This window comes from Fusarium mangiferae, assembly GCF_900044065.1.
Source record: "Fusarium mangiferae strain MRC7560 genome assembly, contig: FMAN_scaffold012, whole genome shotgun sequence".
NCBI classification, from domain to species: Eukaryota; Fungi; Ascomycota; class Sordariomycetes; order Hypocreales; family Nectriaceae; genus Fusarium; species Fusarium mangiferae.
Genome location: NW_024573932.1, coordinates 252,488 through 274,765, shown reverse-complemented (window position 1 = coordinate 274,765; position 22,278 = coordinate 252,488). Strand labels below are relative to the sequence as shown.

Here is a 22,278-nt window from a genome sequence, read left to right as displayed (position 1 = left end):
CAGAGGGTCGTTAACAACGAAACTGGACGCTTTGAGCTGAGATAACGAAAACCAGCCGAAAGACTTATACAATACTCATTTAATCGCTGGCTTTACAAAGTTTATCTAGGTAGCCTCGAACATGGCTATATCGATTGTTCAAATGGGGACCATGATGATCAAGCACCGCCAGGCTAAAACTGACGATGACCCAGCTAGGTTCGCGAGCGATCCAATGTTTTTATTTCTTGTGATTGGTATGCCTCTCATTGCATTGTTTCTTGGCTGGGTCGGCTGCTTGGCTATTTACAGACGCAGAAAGAGAATTAAAAGAGCGAAGCGCGCTGCTAAGGTGAGGGAAGAAAGACTCGCGGGCACGGCTGGGGATAGGTAAAGCCTTGGGGGAAGGACTCTCTGCAACTGATTTTCATTCTTTCGGACAATGTTGCTTCTTGATAGATGTGGCATGGGATTAAGATGTTCAGGCGAAGGAAGGGCCTGTACTCTGTGCTTAATGAATGGGTGAGGGCGTGTAAGTGATATCTTTGAGGGGGTTTCAACGGCTCCCTCTTTCTGGAAGGGCGAGGCCTTTTATGTGGCTTATGAAAATACAAACGACTTTATGAAGAATTCTAATAATATATTAATCATTTTCGATCTCAACTTCTAAAATGTTGACTCTGAGCCTGTTGTTGATGATGTCTATGAGTTGTAGCCTGAGGCATCCACTGCCCCAGATTGGCATTCTTGCGCTAAGCCATTCAAAAAATTGGTTACCGTCGACTTCGAGATCGCCAGCATCAATTCCAGACTCACGGCCACGGCGCCCTCTCCACGACGATGCCTCCTCGAATCTCACCCTTCAGCAGGCCGCTATGCTGCAGGACGACTGCCAATGCTCCTGTTTCGTCGCTGACCGCTTACCTCTCCGGCCTCTCCCTCCAGACCCGAAATGCGTCCATCCTCAGCAGTCTCGCCAACAACCCCGGCGCCGTTCACCAGAAGAAGCGAGTTGGTCGTGGTCCCTCTTCCGGACACGGAAAGACATCTGGTCGTGGTCACAAGGGTCAGAAGCAGCATGGAAAGGTCAAGCCGTGGTTCCAGGGTGGTCAGACACCTTTGATTGTCAAGCATGGTCGAAAGGGTTTCAACAACTTGTGAGGCGCCTACGAATGTCCCAACAGGATTTTGAAGAGTCGGCAATCACAAGATTTCAATTGACTAACGAATTTACAGCCGAGCTCCTCAGATGTCGGAAGTCAACCTTGACCAGATCCAGGTTTGGATCGACCAAGGACGAATCGACCCCACCAAGCAGATTACACCAAAGGAATTGATCGAGTGTGGCATTCTTGGAACTGTCAAGGATGGCGTCAAGGTCCTTTCCCGAGGTGCGGATATGCTTAAGCAGCCCATCGATGTTATGGTCTCACGTGTTTCTGCTGGAGCTATTGCTGCTATTGAAGGTGCTGGAGGCAAGGTCGTCACCCGATACTACACCAAGCTGGCCATAAAACGACTCCTACGAGGCCAGTCCGTCAACACAGATAAGCCTCTCCCTCAAGGATTGGAGCACGTCGACACTGTGCTGGCCGCAGCCCGCGATGCACCCTTCCGGTACCGATTACCCGACCCTACCAGCCGTGAGGACATTGAGTACTATCGTGATCCCGCACACCGAGGATACTTGAGCCACCAGCTTGCGCCAGGAGAGTCGCCCAGTTTGTACTTCAGGGTGCCTGGTGTGCACAAGATCAAGAGCGAGGTTAAGAAGGAGAAGGCAGCCACTGAGGAGACTCTGTTCTAAGAGTTGGCAAGGGCATATGAAGAATTGTATTATAATGACCGAGTATAGACACTTGGATGTGATAACAAGCAATGTACAAACAAATGAACTCACGAACTTGTTTCTTATTAACCTTCGGTGATCAGCCACAGTCTTGACAGGCTGTGGCGTCTCCAGGAACATCCAATCCATTTTAACCGTTGCATGCGTCGGGGGGTACGTACCTTACCCATGACGCTCCACAACAGCTCCGTCCGGTTTAAGTTGATGTCGCAGACCCAGGTCTTCTCCACCTGGAATGACTTCACCAACCTCCCAGTTGCCTCCCAATTCGCGTGTATTTCGTCGCTAGAGCTTCTGTATTGCTTATTGGCTTCGCTTCAACTCCTGTAGCTGCAGCTTTGTTCCGTCGCAGGCTCGGTATCACGCACCCAACTCGATTGCGCTGTATATCGTCCCCTTCGCGGCTTCGATTACGAATCGCTATCTAGACGATCGATCTACGCTCTCCACGAGTATTCGCGACTCGGCTGATCGACATCGACGAGATTGATACGCGCCGCAAGATAATCTTACATTCGCTGCTCGCCTGAAAGTTATAATGTCACTTTTTGGTTCATCACCGACGGAGGAAAGCCCAGGTCTGGGCTCGTCTACTGGTCCAGCTCGTCGCGGCGGTGCCGGACTCTTCGACGATGACTCTGGTTCTGGAACTCCAAAACCATCCAACAGTCTCTTCGCTGACGATAACGACTCCCATGATTCACCTTGGGACATGCCCACGCCGCGCAAGCAGCAGAGCAGAGCCGATCTTATCCGCAACCTCCTCCCTGGTAGCGACGTGCCCGATGCCTATATCGAGACCTTCGATACAGTAGTGCGCGAAGATGGCAGCGGAGGTCAGGTCACTTCTGGTGGTGTCGCAAAGCTCTTCGCTACTGCCAGACTCGGTGCTGATGCCCAAGCTCGCATTATGTCCTTGGTAGCTCCCGGAGGCGGGGATGTCCTGCTAGGTCGAAACGAGTTCAACGTGTTGCTGGCTTTGGTAGGCCTTGCGCAAGAAGGCGAAGTCATAAGCCTGGACGGCGTTGATGAGCGCCGAAAACGTAAGTAAACCTATCCCTTCGATTCGCATTTCGCATGATTATTTTCCCCTCACGTCAATCGCTTGTTTGCCGAGACTTACAAGCTGCCCTATCAAATGGTCAATGCAATGCCATGGATGTCATATCAGTGCTGGCATATGCCCCCCGGCGCTTGGTGGGGACACTACTCAGGTCCAGCTAATAACTCATTTCCATCACAGGCCTTCCGCAACCCAAGCTCGCGGGTCTCACTGCAGAGCCCGTCCTACCTCCAGTTGCTGAACTTTCCGCGAAGCCGCCTCAGACGCCTCCAAAAGATATTCCTCCTCAACAACAACAAACTCCTCCCGCGCAACAACAGCCCAAGCAATTTCGACCAGCCATGGATGACCCAGAGGATGATCCATGGGGGAGTCCTGATATGCATAAAACCCATGACCATGGTCCCTCCAAGTCCAACGGCACCCAGCGAAACAGCACAAATGGCCATACCGGCTTTGGCCAAACACCACCGACAACAGTAATCGACGCTCCTCCTCTGCCCAGTATTGCATCCCCCCAGGCCACTACGTCTCCAAACAGCCGGCGACAGCATAGCAGCAACTCGGTGACAACGCCTGGTGGATGGGGATACTTTGATGGGAGCAACCCTGTTGTGGGCTTTGGGGACTCTCCCTCTGGGCCTGTCCAGAATCCCTTTGGTGGAGCTCCCGATCTGACACCAACTGCACAACCTCCAGCTCTTCAGCACCATACGAGCAGTGGTAGAGCCAGCCGCGGCGCCGAGGAGAATGTCGTTGTTGTGCTTATGCCGGAAAAGGAAGGTGTTTTCATGTTCCAGCACCATAATTATGAAATCTCGAGCATAAGGCGCGGTAGCAAGGTTATTCGCAGATACAGCGACTTTGTCTGGCTATTGGATTGCCTACACAAGAGATATCCATTCCGTATTCTACCGCTACTTCCACCTAAACGTGTAGGTGTAAATGGTAGCCATCTGTCCAACGATGGGGCTTTTATCGAAAAGCGAAGGAGAGGTTTGTCGCGTTTCCTGAATGCCCTCATCAGGCACCCGATCCTAAGCCAGGAACAACTTGTCGTCATGTTCTTGACCGTTCCTACAGTAAGTCGATTCTGCCACCAAGTGTAAATCAACTGCTGAAGCTAATATCAGCATCAGGAGCTATCTGTGTGGCGCAAGCAAGCTACCATTTCTGTTCAGGATGAGTTTACTGATAGAGCACTACCACCTGGCTTGGAGGATTCTTTGCCAGCTGAACTTGAGGATCTATTCAACCGAACACGCAATGGCGTCAAACGATCTGCTGAACTTTACATTAACGTATGCAACATCATGGATCGTCTCGTCAAGCGAACCGAGGGCGTGGCTGCTGACCACGCTCGTATTGCTCTTTCTTTGGCCTCTTTGACAGAAACATCGGAGGATACTTACGCAACTGACACCAACGAGGTTCCTCTTCTTAACGATGGGCTTGTTGCCATGAGCAAGCACCTCAGAACCTGCCAGGCTTTGATGGAAGATGAGAGCCGTGGATGGGACGAGGGAGTTCTTGAGGACCTTAAGCGCCAACGAGATGCTCTTGTCAGCGTGCGCGAGATGTTTGAACGAAGAGAGCGCTTGGATAAAGATAATATTCCTTATCTGGAGCGAAGAATTCAGACAAATGAGAACAAGCTTGCCAACTTGAGATCCAAGCCAGAAGGCGTGGTCAAGGCTGGTGAGATTGACCGCATAGCAGAAAACATCATCAAGGTAAGCCTATCTCCGGGCCCATCAGAAGGAGAGGCACTAATAAAGAATCAGGATAAGGAGTCTATTGTCCAGCAACACAATCGCTCCATCTTCGTCAAGGAGTGTATCCGCGACGAACTCATCACCTTCCAGTCAACTCAGTACCAGGTCAGCCGATGGAATCAGGACTGGGCTGGTGAGCGAGTCAAGTACGCCGAGATGCTCGCAGACAACTGGCGACGATTGCTAGATGAGCTTGAGGGTATGCCCCTGGGTGACTAGAGTCCACCAGAGAGTCACCAAGGATCATTTGCTACAGCGCATGACGAGCCTGTCGATGAAAGCGCCCAGATAATATGGGGGGATGTTGAGTGGTGATTGGATATAACTACGGGAGAGGAGAGAAGCCGTTGTGTATTTTCAAAGTATATTTATGCGTGCAAGATGTATTTGTGTATCAAGACAAGAGCAAGAAGGTGGTTATGCATGGGTTGAAAGAGGAGCGTTAGTGGGAGACAGAGAAGCGTGTGGATGTGCTCGATACCCTTCATTCATTTTAGTTTCCAATGCTCATTCATAATAGAAACCAAGCCTGCTCAGTTTATACAAGTCGCTGCTCTTAATTATATGGTCGTGTTGACTCTAGTTCACAACATGCGAGATGATGGTTGTGTTTCAATATAACGTAAATATTCCCATTTTTATTTTTTGCTGTCCATGTCAGTCTTGTATATCTACCACTGATCTGTCACGGCACCGTGAGAAGCATCTCCGACCAACTTAGCATACTTGGCCAGCACACCTCTTTTGACTCTAGGCTCGGGAGCCTTCCACTCACTCCTTCGCTTCTCCATCTCCTCGTCAGTGATATCGACGTCAATGCGGTTTCTAATAGCATCGATAGTGATAACATCTCCATCCTTGACCAGAGCGATAGGGCCTCCGACCATGGCTTCAGGCACGACGTGACCGACGATGAAGCCGTGAGAGGCACCACTGTATCGACCGTCTGTGACGAGGGCAAGATTCGAGAGACCAGCACCCATGATGGCTGCAGAGGCCTTCAGCTGTTCGGGCATACCGGGACCACCCTTGGGGCCTTCATATCGAACAATAACGACCAAGTTACCGTCGGATTGCTTGATCTCACCCTTGTTCAGGGCAGCGTTGAGCATCTTCTCAGTGTCGTATACACGAGCCTTGCCGGTGAAAGACAGACCCTCCTTTCCAGTAATCTTAGCAACAGCACCACCTGGGGCAAAGTTTCCTCGTAGAATTCGGATGTGGCCGGAGTCTTTGATAGGGTTATCGAGAGAGCGGATAATATCCTGGCCAGGGTCTAGGCTGGGCCAGTCTTCCACGTTCTCGGCGAGAGTCTTGCCGGTGACGGTCATGATGCTGCCGTCAAGAAGACCACGGGCGATGAGCATCTTGATAACGGAGGGTGTTCCGCCAACGTTGTACAGATCCTCCATGTAGTACTTTCCACTGGGGGCTAGATCGGCGAGGAAAGGGGTTCTGTCACTGGCGCGTTGGATATCGTCGATGGTCAGTGGTACACCAGCTGTGTTGGCCATGGCGAGGAAGTGAAGAACACCGTTTGTAGAGCCACCCAGAATCATAGTCAGAACAAGAGCGTTCTCGAAAGAAGCTCGGGTCATGATATCGCGAGGACGGAGATCCTTCTCCATAGTAGTGCGGATAACCTGAGCAGCGCGCTCACATTCGCGACGCTTCTCAGGAGACTCGGCGGGGTATGATGAAGAGCCAGGTAGTGAAAGACCCATAGCCTCAATGGCAGTAGCCATAGTGTTAGCTGTGTACATGCCACCACAGGCTCCAGCACCGGGACAAGCATGCTTCTCGATATCATCCATGACATCAGAGCTCTCACGACCAGCCTCACCAGGGTTTGTTTTTGCGTGGAGTCGGCCATAGGTGAAAGCACCAGAAGCTTCGTAGCATGTGCTGATGTTGATGGGCTGCTCGAGGAGCTTCGAGTGGCCCTTGCGGATGGTACCGCCGTAGATCATGATAAAGGGGCGGTTGTGACGAGCGGCGGCCATTACAGTGCCGGGCATGTTCTTGTCACAGCCAGGAATAGAGATGTTGGCGTCATGGTGCTGGGCGCAAGTCACAGACTCGATGGAATCAGCGATGATTTCTCGGGTTTGGAGAGAGAAGCGCATGCCTGAGAGGTGTGAGCTATTTGCTGACTTTGTGAGTGAGTTTCACTGACCTTCGCCTCCCATAGTGATGGCGTCAGAGACACCAACGGTGTTGAACTGCCATCCGATCATACCCTCCTTCTCGATAGAGTTCTTGACGATTTGGCCAAGATCGAGGACTGCAAGTTTGTGAGCATAGACTTTCCAGCGCGAGGTTGTCTCACTTACGATGAGTACTGCAAATCATTAGTATTCAGTCGTGAGAGAGGCTTTTGGTTCAAAACTCACTTGCAAGGGTTTCCTTGCCACCACACAGTAGCAACACCGATTTGGGGGGCATTCTTCATCTTGTCCTTGTTGGGGACACCAGCTCCGTAGAGCATAGCCTGGTAAAGTCAGTGAGCTGTTGGGATATGGGAGAAAGGAAGGGGGCATACCTGAGCTCCAGGATAGTCATGCTCACGAGTGATCTTTGTTGACCAACGGTTTAGAGCGCCACCTGGAGGAAGACAGGGAAAGGGGATGTAGTCGGGATCTTGTTTAGGGTCGTGTTGGACTTGGTCCGCCATGATGATGAGTTGTGAGAGCTGATCTCAGTCTGTATGTAGTCTGTTTGTTGTGGAGTTCAGCGGCTTCCAGTGGTTCAACGGCTGAGAAACACGAGAGTCAAGTCAAGGTGAAAGAAGCTATCTCCTGATGACTTGAGGTTAGTTTAAGGTAAAGAAAGGGTAAATAAATAGCGATGTCGGAGAGAGAAAGAGGAAGAAAGGATGAGCCGGTTTATGTTACAGTGAAGAGGATGCCAAGGCGTAACCCCACGGGCAGTGACTGGCAGTGACAGACCTTATATATAGCAATTGGATCCGGACAACAAGGTCTTTAGACTTTTGGTCTTGGGTGAGGGTGACAGAGAACCGAAGACGAAGAGAAATTGACCAAAGACAAGCGTCGGATTAGACAAGAATTGTGGTGCGAGTTGCAATGCGTCTGCCGAAGAGCGGAGTCGTTTAGTTTTAGTGACTGTAAGCGGAATGTCCTGTAGCCTGTAGCCTGTAGCCTGTAGCTTCGTAGCCCTGTGACTTGAGGTAGTGTAGTGTGCGGAGTAGAGTAGTGAGTGGGTGGCGTTGGCTCTCTTCTGTTGATCAGTTGAAGGTTTACGATACTACAAGTCACGAAGAGAGAAGAGAAGAGACAGGACTGAGAAGAAGATAATACGGGAGAAAGGAAGTGATAACGGCTGCTGCAGCTGGGACATTTTGTACTCCCCAAGCTAATGTAGCTTCCGCATGATACCTACCCAGATAAGAGAAGCGTCGTGAGAAATTGCGTCAAACTCGTCTACCTCGTGTTGGAAGAGGCTATTCTCACTCAGAAATCTTGGCTTGCCTCACTTACCCTTCCTTTGCCGGACCGAACAGCTCGGCATTCGCTCCGGATCTCGAATCAAGAGTTCCCCCATTCCCCTTCTCTTGATTCTTCTTTTTCTCTTAACCCCTCTTGACTTGGTATGATCATGACATATCCACTTCCCGCCTGCTAAAGAGGCCAGCAACCCCGCACATTAGTTTGTTAGCTAGTTAGTAGGTAGAGCTTTGTCGAATACCAACCGTCGGTTTAGCAATTACGGACCCGTCGAGCTTTAATAGGTCCGAGCTAGTCATTGCCAATCAAGCAGAGAGCTCTTCCTCTGTCAGTGTCAGTGTCAATGTTGAGTGAGGGCAAGAGAGAATAAATACTTGAAACGCCCGAGGTCATCCTCACTCGTAATAAACATGCTCCCATCACGATGCCTTCACAGCGTGGGGTTAACCAGATTTAAATTCTAACCCCCAAAACAAACAAAAAAAACATGACAGCGGCTAAATGGGAAAAACACCTTCTTCCCCTAAGAATATCTACCTATAGTACAGTACCTTACAGTTACATTCAGCCGGGACTCCGCAGTCCCATTCGCTATGGATCCCTTGCCATGATCCCCGATATGCCCCTCTCCGCGTGACATCCACTATTTCTTCATCCACCGGGGCCGAACCGCGGATCGGATACGGGGGAGAAACACCGAAGTTTCGGCTGACACTCACCCGAACGGTTCTAACCACCGAGACCCTGTAATGTTTTGACGTATCAGATATATCATGTTATAGATTTCTCGGTTGTTTAACTACAAACAAACAAACAAACAAACACACCTCTTTACGTCTTCCCCTTGAATACTGTACCGTACCACAGCTACCACTACTACTACTACTACTACTACTACTACTACTACAAGACACAGTGTACGTACTCACAACTCGTCAATATCATCCCCCAATATCATGCAAGTCATATTGGTCTATGCGTCTTGATACACGCCCGTCGTCATTGTGAAACAGAGACTCGGAAAACGCATTGAAACGCTGCACAGCCAATACACATACACACACCCAACTCACTCACTCACCTCAGCAAATGAGCATCACTCAGCAGTACCATGACAATTCGGGCTTCTGCTGCGAAATGATCTTCATCACACCTTGTACAGACACTGTTCGGACGTATCACCGTCTCGAGCAACCTCAAACATATCCCACCCCCATATCCTCCACTAACACACGCTGATCTAGTTTCACCTCAATTACGCAAGCAAGCTGCAACTTTTTTTTCTTCTTTTCCAACGCTGTCATGTCAAAGTCCACATGAAACAATAAACAGTTCAAGGTGAAGAAGATTATCAATTGATGCCTGCCAGCTTTTACCACTGACAGGGTGTATCTAATATTATCCTCCTCCCCATAAACCCCATCCGCTCAGTAGTAGTAGCCCGGGGCCGGGCGCCTTGAGCTTTGGCTTTTTTCTTTCATCACCGTAATTTCATCAGTCCTGAACACGAAACAACAAGAGGACTGTACAATGTAAGGAAATCTGCCGAAATGGCAAGCCAAATAAAACGGGTTAGAAAAAAAAAGCGTCAAAAAATCCGGAAATTTAGACCAAATGAAAAATCCATGACTCTGTCCACTACCCCGGGACAGGTCTTTACTCCAAGCATAGGACGGAAAAGGTGTATAGTAGTGTCTGCCTCCATCTTCGACAAGTGCTCTTCATGTCGTGTAGCAAATGCCGTGCATCTACCTCCTTTTTCCACCTCAAGGATCCGGTTAAGTACTGGATCCCAACCACTAGACAATACTTTGTTCGTAAGATAAGAACGGTATAGGCGCACAGTGAAAAGAATGAAAGTGATGTACTTCGTGAAAACGAGTGCGGGCGCAAGTAAAATGCCCAAGTGTGTGGCAGATATGCCGTGTCGTGTGCGTGCCTCTGGTGGTAGAGAGAGCAACAATGCCGTGATTGAAACGAAATGCGAAAAGCAAGAGGCGTATCATACAATGAGGCGAGACCAGGCTGCAGTCTCACCTTGTCCTCATTCCAAATTACCTCGCCTCTGGACGGGATGAGGATCAAGACAGGGTGACGTGACCCGAGGAGTCCATGTTCAGTGAGCGGTTTGCATCATACCGAATCGCTCCTCTTCCAGCCGTCTCACGATATCCCGATCGCGAGCGGTTCGTGGGTCGGCGTCGATTCCAAGGATCGAAGAGATCCGTGTCTTGTCCTGTCCCTTGTTGTAGGACTGGCTCTGTGCATCCTTCTCGGCCTGGCCTGGGCTTGAGATGGGGGTGATTGGTGTCAGGGAAGAAGGGCTGCAGCAGGTGCCAGTCTTCCAGGCCTGCTCGAGAACAGTGGGAGATACTGAAGGACCATACTCGTTGGCGATGGTTGTCCAGAAAGACGCACGATGGGTTGAGTAGATGGAATGAAGGCGTGAGAGATCGACATGCGAGGCGTTGTGTGCAGGAGGTGAAGATGCGGGTCCAGGAGCAGGCACAACTGAGCAGTCAAGACGCAGGGGGGGTGTTGTTCGTTGAAGCGAAGCTGCGCGCTGGTGGAAAGCAGCATGAGGCATCTGAACAGGGGCGTCCATCGTCGTCGTATATGACTGGTTGGTGACAGGAGGTGGGAGAGACATGCGAGATGGCTTTGGGAGAATGGACGGTAGACGAGTGACATCGCTAGGTCCAACGATGCTGGGGAGTTGGATGTGGCTGGCAGTGTTGACGTTGCAGGGAGGAGGGCTGTAACTTCGCACACTTCCACCAGGAGAAACTGAACGAGAGACAGTCTCTCGTGCAGGGCTGGGGACGTTCACGTGGTGAGTGTGGGGGATGTCGTTGGAGGCACCCGATGAGACTGAGGCAGCACGCTTGTTGCGTCGGTTGCTGCCATGAGAGAGCTGATGGTAGTGAAGACGGCAAGCCAGCTCTGTCTTCTTGAGGTGGGCTGCAATGTACTTATATGGCATCTTCTGGAGGCGAGTTTGGATGAGATATGACTCCTAAACATGGTGTTAGTGATATGGTCCGGCACAGCTAAGCAACGTCAACTCACCTCCTCGTCGCTCCAAGCACGTCCACCGCCAGTCGACGAAGCCTTACGGTTCTTAGAAATTCCGTAGTCGTGGCGGTCCATGGAATCCCGAGATGGGATATAAGGCGCAGGGGCCTGAGCCATCTGATGTTGAGGCATGCCTGAGCTCATTGGTCGGCTGTTCATTGTGCTGCCTTGAAATCCGCAGTGGGGTATCGTAAAGTGAAAGTCAGTTTGATGAAAAGAATCGTCCGTTTTCGAAGAGTCGAAAGTCGTCGTATAAGCTGGTCTTGAAGAAGAAGCCAGGCCAAATGTGTGATCGAAGCGAGCGATGTCGTTCGAATGCCGGATGTGCTGTTTAAGCCAGCGAGAATATTTAAACTCGAAAATACAGACACCGGAAAGGAAGGTCCTCAGAAGATGAAACTGTTTCAGGTAGAATGAAACAGAATTGTTATAAAAAGGCGTTGAATGAAAAACCAATATCGGTTTTGTTGTATAGAAGGTAATGGGGTTGTTGTTGGTGGTGTTCAAAGGAGTGTCAGCAGCCAAACCAGTTGGTCCAAGTTGGTACTGTTAATGAGTGTGTTGGAGCTAGCTGCGTAGAAGAAGTGAAGCAGAGCCGAGCCGAAGAAGTGAATACAATTACAAGACGCAACAGCGTTTCTTGCAAAGCAGAAGAAAAAAGAAAAGAAAAGATGTGAGGTTGAGGATGGCAATCCAAAGTGAAGAAGGGAAAGAGGAGGAGGAGAAGTAGAAGTAGTTTATTAGAAGGGGAGGGGCAAGTGGTGTAGTAATAACAATGGACGGCGGGCAAGATTCAGAAACAGGCACAATAGACAGACAGACAGACAGTTTACAGCGGCATGCATGCAGTAACAGGCTCACTAGAGTCAGGTACAGTACGTACGGGGCAGATTGCAACGGCCACGACGGTGGTGATGGTTCGGGCCATGCATGCATGGATCAGGGCATAACAAGGGTTTGCTCGCTGCTGCTGCTGCCAGGGCCCCTGTTACATCTAACAGGAACAGTCTAACAGCGTTGACGAACGGGGGTGGGAGGCGTTCCAGGCCTAGGCGACAGACAGGGCATGGGGGTAAATTCAGGGCCTGCAGGGCAAGGCAAGGCATGGGCATGGGCATGGCATGTGGCTTGGCTCGAGTTGGGATGCTGCAACATGAACAAAACCAAAACATACATCCATCGCAGACGGAACAAGTCGTGGGTGATGATTCATCTTACAGTTCCTGTCTGGGACTCAAAACAAATACTGCTACAACCAGATCTGAGGCTCTAAACGGAGACAAACTAGACAACACTATACTATTTTAGCCTGGCCATAGACTGCGCGCGAGACGAGACTAACACAAGACAAAACCTGCAGTAATGAGACACCCCAATTTCTGGGGTTTTTTGGTTTCTTTGTTTCTCCTTTGGGGGGTTTTAAAAAAAACCTCAGACGAAAAAAAAGAGAGAGCTTGTGAAGCAGTAGCAACGATCGTAATATTACAGAAACGCCACCGATGACAATGGCTTGATACAAGTCTGCAGTAGTCAAGCCTCAATCGCGGTGAAGGTGAGATCTAGTCTAAACGGCTCGACAGAATAGGAATATGGAGCGAACACCACCGTCCGCCACTATCATGAATCAATTTGTTAGGAGGGATCATGGAACCAAGACCAGATGACATGGTCCGCCCCAAGCGAGCCTCAAAACGATCACTTACATGCTGCAACTGCAACTGCACAACACCACACAACACAGCAGAACAGTCGTTGTCAGTGACGGATACAAGATCCGCCGCCTTGTCAACTCAACTCACCCTTGCCTGGTAAAACGGTCACCACCGCACGTAGCGTCTCCCACTGTCGAAGAAGTGATCCAAACATCCATTTACCACCCCCGGCTCAGTACTCGTACAACGGATATTGGCAGGCCTGTGCGAGTTTTAAACATATTCTTCGCCATCCTTGGCATCCGATCTCTACAGCACAGCACAGCACAGCAGCACAGTACCTAGGAGAGACTGTCTCCCGTCGGACAAGACACGCATATACTGTGTACTGTCCCTATGTTAGTAGCTTTACGTATGGCCTCTGTGGGTTTCGTCCTCGTGTTCGTTCCTTTTCAATCAATCAATCAATCAATCACTTTTCTTATTCCTTAATTCAGTCAGTCAGTCAGTCAGTCTCTCTTCAGCGGGGTCGTGTTGCGTTACATCGACCTCAGCTTCAGGTGCGCGATGCGCGTAATAATTCAAGGTGCCCTTCCATTAGTTGATAGCCTTGTCTGACTCTCCAGCGCAGCACACAAACTGCTTCTTGGCAGCCAACCCTGGCGAGCAGCAGGGGTTCATATATTGCCTCGTAATTGGACGGTCCCTGATTTTGATTTGCACCTCGAGTTCCTTCAACCTCGTGGTTTGGCTGTAATAATCCCACCCACAGTACCTCCGTAGCCTCGAGGCTAACATCCATCGCGCGCCGCTGCGCTGTGATCCGTGATCTTCTGGAGGACCGTGATTAGGTCCCAAGCTGTTGGCTGCAGCTAGCATACTACTACTACTGGCCCGGGCGTAGCAAGTAAACACGATCGGGGAGTTGGTCTTGTTGGTCTTGTTGCTGATGCATAATTCTTGGTGTTTCTGTATAAAGCAGCTGAAGTAAAGCCGCTACCAGGAGATGCTCCCCTAAAAGCTTATCAAACCTCAAATGTTTAGTTAAACAAGATCCGGTTTCGTTTCTCTCGCCTCTTGTTGGCTCCAAGTATCAAAACTCGAGACGAGTCGAGTCCAGATACGTGCACGTTATCCTTCTCGGCCGGCTTGCACGGTGTTTGGTGGAGGGCATGTCATTGTAACCCTGTCGGCTATCGTTTCGTGATAGGTGGGTGCAAGATATGCCGTCCGTTTAGACGATGCGCACATGCCATCGACGCCTCGATTCACAAATTTTGCGGGACAACAAGCGCCTGTCTAATTTCAACATGCAGTGACTTGTTTGCACCTTTATTAATTAGACTTTAGGAAGTTTTACCTTCGTCTGTTGTTGTTTGGTAGGATCAGGCCAAAACAACTTCAACTCTGATATCATACATATCACTTCTTCAGTAGGAGCCTGCCATCACCTCATCAACTCTCTGGCCATGATGTTTCCTGTCTCAGAGTCACTATAACACTACTACTCAAACCCATATAACTTTCCTTACCGTCGGTTTCGGTTTGTACCTTAACAAAGCCTACTAATCTCGCCGCTTCGTTAGCTGCCGCCGCGCCCCAGGCCCAAGGTTCAGGGATCCCCCCTTGAAACCCGCTAACGCACTGGCGTAATTTCACCTCGGTATCAGGGATTAGTCCAAAAGAGATGGACATTTGCGAACTCTGTGGACCGTCCTCTGCTGATTGGGCGGCTTATTAACCTCAGAATACCGGTTCAGTGCTTTCGACACTTTGTTTCTACCTTGTCCGTCGACAGACTCTGTCCTTATCCCTATTGTGGTCTTCTTGTCCAGGTTACCTATGGTTCTGGCAATGAATGTACCGTGCAGGGGAAACCAGCTGAGTTTGCGGCACAAACGGAAACATTCGTTCCCCCGTTACAGAAAACAAGAATGAGAAACACGGCCAAGCGAGACACAGGATGGATACGGATGCTTCGATCCCGCTGTCTTACGCCTCTCTGATCGTCGTCCTTCCTTGCAACTCTGAGTGATTTGAATACGGCTGAATCTATTCGTCTACCTATTCTTAGAGAGTGCCCTGGCCGACTAACACCGTGTCATGGCAAGATGATCACCAGGTGGTGTCGGGCGGTGAACCGGCCCTTAGTAGCGAAATGCTACGTGTACAAGTCGATCTCACTCCCTTGTCCGAGATCTTTACGCGGCTTACCCACATGCATATCGTATTACAGAGGATCCATTATGAAAATATGCACTAGTCGGTACCTGCAGCAAGGCCTCTGCTCTGTGGCGCTAAACAAAACTGCGAATGCCTTCAAGCTTCAGATATCTGATGCACACTTCTAACATGACAGCGTCAAGAGAAACACATTCTCCAGCTCGGATCGAAACATTGCCGGAAACCGGGTGCTACTCTACCGAGTTGGCAGGAGGTCCCATGACGCCGGATAGCTGTCGTTCCTGTGTGAGCTCGAGTCTGAAGCAGCGATCAAACACGTCCAGATCCCGAAACTCCAAGATCTGAGATTCCCAGATAAGTTTTAGATAACCTCAGTTTTGAGTTTCTTCCATGCAACCTCGCATACGAAATCCTGATACATAATTCCTCGACTATTATTTACTTAATCCTTCTCTCTCTTAAGCGCTAAACATTACACATACATACATACAGCTGTCAAATGTTTGCCAAGTCGCAACACTTCCCTTCGTAGACTTACCTCGGCAGTGTTTCAGGAGTCTGTGCGGACGAGATGGTCATAGCTGTTTGGGTCCCGGACTGGGGCCTTCAGGCTGTCCTGAGAAAAATGTTCTGGAACTTTGCTCTGCACGGGGACAGAGATGCAGCTATCGTGAGTTGTTAGTCAACCGGCAAAGTGCCGTCAAGATTTTTTATGGTGGGATATGCTTGCGAGAAAGCACTACGTCCAAGTCCACAAAACACATGCAGGGTTCCGCGTTGATAATAATTTCGTTCGGGTTTTATCTTTATTGATTGTGCTACCAAAGTAAACTCTCCATAATATAAAAAGACTTTTTTTTAAAGTTGTTTACGTGTTTTGTGAGATTACTCATGACACCGGCAGATTCATCTCGTGTTTGTCGAGGGTTTCTACTCCATGGCTACCTACCTAAGCAGTGCCTTGTGTTGTTGACACCACACGTCTATCTTGCAGGGCTGGCGTTTCAATATTTACCGTTATATAAGCTTGTAGCTTGAAACGCGACCAGAATGTTTGAGATTCTCATCATCTAGTCCTACCTACCGTATGTACATACCCAGAAGTTCCCCTACCCATTGGAAGCGTAAGGTAGAAGCAAGGGTCCTGATCGCTTGGCCCTACGGACGGCTCAAGAGGTGTCCGAATATTTTGACCAGCTCTTGCAACCGGGGTGGTTTCATCCGCGGGCCTGACCCTCGAGGAACAAAGGTTTCGAAACTTGATAGTCTAATGTAACTCAAAAGAAGGCTAAAGCACCGATGCACAAGAGCTCTGTTGTTGTTATCAGGATCTTTGCTCACCGCAAACTCGTATTGCGGGCGACAATTTTGCCTCGGAATGTATTTCCCCGATATCCATATTAAGGCGTGTATGTTTCGTTCGCATGGGGAGAGTGCCCCGTGCTCATCTTTTGTGCTTATTTTATTGTTGACGTGGGACATCAGGCCATCCCAGATTACAAGCGTGTTTCGAAGCGGGCGGGGATCGGCAATGCAGCTGGAGATGGTGGAGGAAGATGAACTCGATGGAGTTTGATGCCGGTGCCGGATCGTCGTGTGAATGTCGAGATTTGGTTATCTCGCCGTTGTCTTGATCTGGTAGTTCTGGTGCATTCGTCTTGATCAGACCTTAATCTCAACGTTCGCCACCGTTAGGGCTCGAAGGATTTTATCCTGTCGGTCGTGCTGGGTAATCTACGAGAAGTCAGATCACAGGAGGAAGAACAGTCGGAGATTATAGAAAACATAGTCATTCTTAGCATGGTTTTAGCTGGATTTTTTGCTATGGGTATACGAATCCAATCAAACCATGATGCACTTAGTTTCCTTCTACGGTTGATTTCATTAGAGTTTTTATAGTGGTTTAATGATGTGCCTATTGGAGAACAAGGAGGAATTTCTCTTATGCCGCTTGGGAGGACATGTTGTGGAAGGCTTACCCTGGACAACGAATATGAGTCGTCTTCTCTCGACATTCATCAAATCAGTAGTACTCTCATACGGTTGCCATTCGGTGTATTAGCATTTACTCTTAAATTCCCCAAGTATAATTGGTCTGAATGTGACCAGTATCTTTGCCCATATGAATGCAGCTTGAGTTCGAGTTGTCCCTATGATAGTGAAAGGTGGCATCGCAAGTGCGGTTGGGGAGAAAARAAAAAAAAAAAAAGGGGGTCGACAGCCTCGACGGATAAACAGGCAGAATTACTTAAACTGCATTTCTACAGCATCACAAACATTGCATTAGGCCATATCCATTTATCTTAATTGCCACCCGTGCGATAGAACAAAAACTCCGAGTCCCGGATCCGACGAGGGAGGGACTTGAGAGGTACACAGGTTCAATGTCACGATCTTAGCTCGAGACGCGACCAGATTGCCGGGTATACCCCATTGTGTACAGTACTTGTAGGGTGGAGAATCGGGGCAGATCTATCATTTCGAGAGATGCGGCTCTTGAGGCCAGCCATCCTCAAATGGCACGTACCGCAAGACAAGGTACGTAGGTTCAAGAAACGGTGTCGAGACTACATCTAGTACAGATCTGTCATTCAAAGTGGGCTTGCTTTAAACAACACCTCGTGGTTGTTGGAGATAAAGTAGGTATGAATTGATCGCGTAAAGTGGAGATGACGCCTTGTCATCCATCAACAGAACGAAACACGTTGAAACCAACAAACATAGGAACGTGATAGACGATAGATGAGTAGGTGCAATAGTCAAAAGAATAGCAGAGGACACGTGAAAGGACCGTTTTATCTCACAAAGGCTATCGCTGGATCACGCAATGCAAAATGACAGCACGTCACACAGATAGAGGTTGTCAGTGGCTGCTGGAACTGAACACGAAAACCTCACCAAAGAGATTTGATTAGTTACGACAAACGAAATAGAGATTGCAAAACACCGACAGCCGTGTAATTAATCGCCAACAGGGATTCATTGTCTGATGGGACGATATCGTGAGGTTAGACCAGTCGGTGAATTATTAGACAAGGAAGGCCATTGACAGGGGAGAAACAGATCATGTCAGATCAAAAAGGTGACGTACGCGATGAGACTACCTAGACTCATTGAATTGAGTGGGATTGGCAATTACTGATACCAAGGAGAAATCTCTGCCACTCATCAGTTGAACTGATTGAATGCCTGATTCTATGATAAACTTGTACGACGATAACTGAGGCTTGACCAAACGTGGCTTGGCAATTACCGGATCAACCAAAGAAACGAGAGATTTTCATTAGCGGGCGGGGAACGAGAGCACGTACCTCTCAGTACTTGTTTTCGAGATGTTTCCTGCTGGAAGAGATAACATACTCGTCATAAGCGCACTGTACGCCCCGACACAGTTCATGTGGCTAAAGACAGTGTGATTATGGAGCCAAATTGTAAGCTATCCGCGCCTCGGAAGCGTCGGTGACCCACTTTTAGCGCAAGCGTCGTAGCTTTCTGTCACGCCTGCCCACCTCTTTTCGCCCATTCCATTCTCCCCTTTCCACCAAAAAAAAAAGGGTAACCCACGACTACCTTCCCCTCCCCAGGTCCCAGCGACTTCCAAGGTCCTGCCCGAGTTACTTTGCCTCGAGGTACCATCCATCGTTCCTCCATCCCCCAGACAGACCTTGTTGTCTACCTACGTCTTTTTCACCTGCCGCATTCAATCCACCCTCAGACTCGATCTGACGGAAACAGAGTTGAACTGAGGTGAGGTATCTATTGTACATCACCTCACAAGCCATACCTTTCACGCCCAAACTTCATCCTCAATCAACTTAGCTGTGGATCCACCCACAGCATCTGCTAAGGCTGAGTGAGGTATCTATCTCTCTATCATTCTTCGATTGCGACCTGCGACAGGCGAGCAAAACTACTTGACCTGTGACTCGACATTCACTTTGTGTCGTCACCGTCGCAGACAAACAAGACGCGCATTTGCTTGATCGTTCCCCCTGGGCCTTTAACTCAAATCAAGTAAGCATTCTATTCTATATCGTGTCCCCTCGTTCAATGCCATCTCCTGGGTTTCATTATCACTCATCATTGTGTCTTAACTCGTCGAAATGAAAACTTGTACATGTTTTGAGCGCGCGTCCTGTATGTTCCGTCATTGCCGAGTTGAGATCTATTCACTCATGACTCAATACTTCACCATCACCATCAATATCACCTGTCGCATCGCATCGCATATACCTACCTACCCATTTTCTTGCCACGACCACAGTCCTACGTTCCCGTTCGCTACGTACCTCACATCACTCGCGTCTTATCGCAGACACGTTACGCGTGTGTCCGCCTGCCCTTTCTTTGTCTGGCTTGCTTGCATTTTCCTGCCTCGTTATAGCCCCAGCCCCAATCAATCTCTTTTCGCTCACAAGCGTCTGCCTCGTTTCCAACCACCCCCCAAAAACAACGGGGCACGCACTGCCAACCTATGTATTCAACATGGCTTCGCCGAGGCGCACGCGAAAGGCAACACAGCATCTGACCGCGCACACGGTTTAGACACGTAGAGCATCACGCATATGCGATTCCGTTGAACTCGAACAATTTTCTTTATTTCCACTCTCACCACTTACACGCCGATACTGACCCAACCTTAACCAGCGCACAAACGTTGATCACAAGACAAAAAACCCTGATCATCACGACCAGTTGGTACTTGCGTGGAGAAATCGAACCGGCATCCCACCACATCACGTTTCAGTTTTTTTTACCAACCAGATCCCGCGGTTGTGTTTCCTGACGCCCTAAAATCCCCTCCCAGCACATATCTTGTTGAGTACATCGGAGATACTCGAGATACTCGTCTGTACCTCTTTTGTATCGACGTGGTCGCCCTCACGATACTGTGACTGGTCACTGTCTACCTAACTCTCTTGCCTTTGAACTCAACTATATTCACGGATCAAAGAGTCAGACTTTCGCCCGTGAGTACAAATACTTTCTCTATTGTCACCATCTGTACTCTTGGTCACCCAAACCAAAAAAAAAGTTCCGCGTTTTGCGCCATCGCGCTTCTTGTGTTAATACGGAGAGAAGCACTATGAATCGCAACGCGATGCAGGCCAACAAGGTGGACCCAAGGCTGTGGTTACAGGTATGCTGCAAATGTTATGAAGCGACTATTGTCCTGTTCCTGTCGAAATTCGATATCGACAATAGTTGCGCAGCTCAGTTCAGCTCAGACCCTGGTCGCGTCACCCCCAGTTTGCGCGTGCTTCAGACCCACGTTGGTTGATACACCAGTCATGATATGCCGTGTTGTATCGCAGACGCTAGCGTCAGCGTCTCACGACTTTCAAATTCATGTTTCCTTGCTTATTGCCGATGGTTCTTTGAATTCGATGGCTAACTGGTACATTTTAGAACATGCAGCAGTGGCAAGTCGGGCCTGTCCCGGAATATGTCTACACCAACTCTCACCAGCCAACCGAGATGCAGTAAGTAATACCTCCTTTGATGAACCCTTCTTTCTTGGACCAGGTACCACACCCTCTGTCGATTACAAGTGTAATACGACTCTTTTCCTGTTTCGTCACCGGGTTTCTGGCTTTATAAGGTCCCTTAATCGGTGCTTCTGAATTGTGTCTCACGACCCATTTCACCACTGATAGACCTGACGCCTACTAAAGCTACACAAGTGACTTTCTCACATGAAAGCACTTCCAATGCCTGTAACCTGCGGTTGTGTCGACTACCGAGCCCATTCATATTGATAATGAAGCCCTACGATTGGGAGCCACCCTGCTGACCTGCGTCTCTCAATAGCAACCCTCACCAGTACCAGAACGACATGACTCGTCGTCCTGAGAACATGGAATTCCGCTACGGCGCCCCCCAACCTAATATGGCACCGCAGCAACAACAGCAACCTCAGCAGCAGCAGCAGCAGCAACATCACCCGGCGCCTGTTCAACCTCCTCCCATGAACGTTCCTCAGCAGCCTCCAAACGGCGCTGCACCTCCTCAGCAAGTACCTACCCCCACTCCGGCGCCAGCTGGTCGGTCACGAAAGAGGCCGGCACCTGGTGCTGCTGGACCTCCGGCCACAGCTGCTCCTCCTGCCCCTGTCACCCCATCTCAAGTTCAACCTCCTGTCGCAGCCCCTCCCCCACCCCAGGCGGTTCCTCAACAAACACAACAAGTTCAGACAGATGATGCGAACGCAGCACCAGTTGCACCTCCTCCAGCTAAAAAAAGCCGGACCAACACCCCCTGGACACCGCAAGAAGAATTGCGGCTGAAGCAAATGCGAGATGCTGGCAATAGCTGGGCAGAGATTGCCAAAGTAAGACATACGGTGTAACCTGGGTATGATTCATGTGCTAAAAATGACGTGCAGACTTTCCCTACCAGGACAGAAGGATCTGTCAAGAAGCATTGGTACAAGGTATGATCGACCAGGAAATCAACAGGAGGATTGATGAAGCTAACTAGATTTAGGACATGCACTATGCTGAGTTTGCTGAGGACGAGGTAGCCACCATTAGCCCTTTACATTGAGCAACAAAGCTGACCTCCCCTTTATCAGAGCCAAGCGTTATTGAACGCCATCAAGGAGTACGAGAACAACAAGTGGAAGTCAATTGGGCAGAAGGTCAACAAACCTGCCAAGGTACGAACTCTCGCCCTCGGAACTTGAGATGTAAGGTGTTGACATATGACGTAGGCTTGCGAACAGTACGCCAAAGAACACTTTCCAGGTATGTCTCGACTGCTCCGTTTCGACGACGGAGAGCGAATGATCGTTCATTGAAACTGACATGCATAGATTTGTTCCCTAATTCCAAGAGATAGGGGGAGTCGCAAGGTGACTTTGGGGGCTCATGCAAGTTCCGCACTTCTGTGAGAACTCGAGAGCGAGAAGATGATCTTTTACCCAAGATTCCCTATTGCAAAGGGAAAAGACACAAAACACCAAAAAAACAAAGGGAAAATTAGCAGTGGCGTTCTGCACCATTTCTATGCGGGAAACTGTTTAATGTTTGTTAATTGTGGACTTGCCTCGAATGTTTATGAGGCATGGCGGACAATGCCTCACCGGCTTCGTTACCACTCTTTCGGATCGGATACGGAAAGGATTGGAACTGGGAACTGGCGCGTAAAGGTGGAAAAAATTGAAGACGAGGAGCAGCATATGCACCTGTCGAACTGGCCTATAGGAAGAAGAGTGTTACAAAGGAAAGGGACT

At 49.4% G+C, this 22,278-nt stretch overlaps 5 protein-coding genes across 5 annotated transcripts; 3 read left to right on the top strand and 2 right to left on the bottom strand.

The window, feature by feature from the left end:
* Positions 1–819: 819 nt before the first annotated feature.
* On the top strand, positions 820–1,786 carry FMAN_07838 (uncharacterized protein; the record flags this gene model as incomplete). Its single annotated transcript, XM_041821240.1, has 2 exons — positions 820–1,136; positions 1,216–1,786. 2 exons carry the CDS (start codon positions 820–822, stop codon positions 1,784–1,786), a joined length of 888 nt encoding a protein of 295 aa, XP_041687040.1.
* Positions 1,787–2,366: 580 nt separating this feature from the next.
* FMAN_07837 (uncharacterized protein) lies at positions 2,367–4,885 on the top strand (the record flags this gene model as incomplete). Its single annotated transcript, XM_041821239.1, has 4 exons — positions 2,367–2,871; positions 3,072–3,973; positions 4,031–4,624; positions 4,676–4,885. The coding sequence occupies 4 exons, from the start codon at positions 2,367–2,369 to the stop codon at positions 4,883–4,885; spliced, it is 2,211 nt and encodes a 736-aa protein (XP_041687039.1).
* Positions 4,886–5,337: 452 nt separating this feature from the next.
* Positions 5,338–7,340, bottom strand: FMAN_07836 (putative dihydroxy-acid dehydratase; the record flags this gene model as incomplete). Its single annotated transcript, XM_041821238.1, has 5 exons — positions 5,338–6,794; positions 6,843–6,950; positions 7,000–7,007; positions 7,060–7,157; positions 7,209–7,340. The coding sequence occupies 5 exons, from the start codon at positions 7,338–7,340 to the stop codon at positions 5,338–5,340; spliced, it is 1,803 nt and encodes a 600-aa protein (XP_041687038.1).
* A 2,909-nt stretch (positions 7,341–10,249) lies between these two features.
* FMAN_07835 (uncharacterized protein) lies at positions 10,250–11,367 on the bottom strand (the record flags this gene model as incomplete). Its single annotated transcript, XM_041821237.1, has 2 exons — positions 10,250–11,149; positions 11,203–11,367. 2 exons carry the CDS (start codon positions 11,365–11,367, stop codon positions 10,250–10,252), a joined length of 1,065 nt encoding a protein of 354 aa, XP_041687037.1.
* Positions 11,368–20,130: 8,763 nt separating this feature from the next.
* Positions 20,131–21,884, top strand: FMAN_07834 (uncharacterized protein; the record flags this gene model as incomplete). Its single annotated transcript, XM_041821236.1, has 8 exons — positions 20,131–20,316; positions 20,454–20,527; positions 20,856–21,375; positions 21,430–21,477; positions 21,531–21,563; positions 21,619–21,702; positions 21,757–21,790; positions 21,859–21,884. The coding sequence occupies 8 exons, from the start codon at positions 20,131–20,133 to the stop codon at positions 21,882–21,884; spliced, it is 1,005 nt and encodes a 334-aa protein (XP_041687036.1).
* Positions 21,885–22,278: the final 394 nt, after the last annotated feature.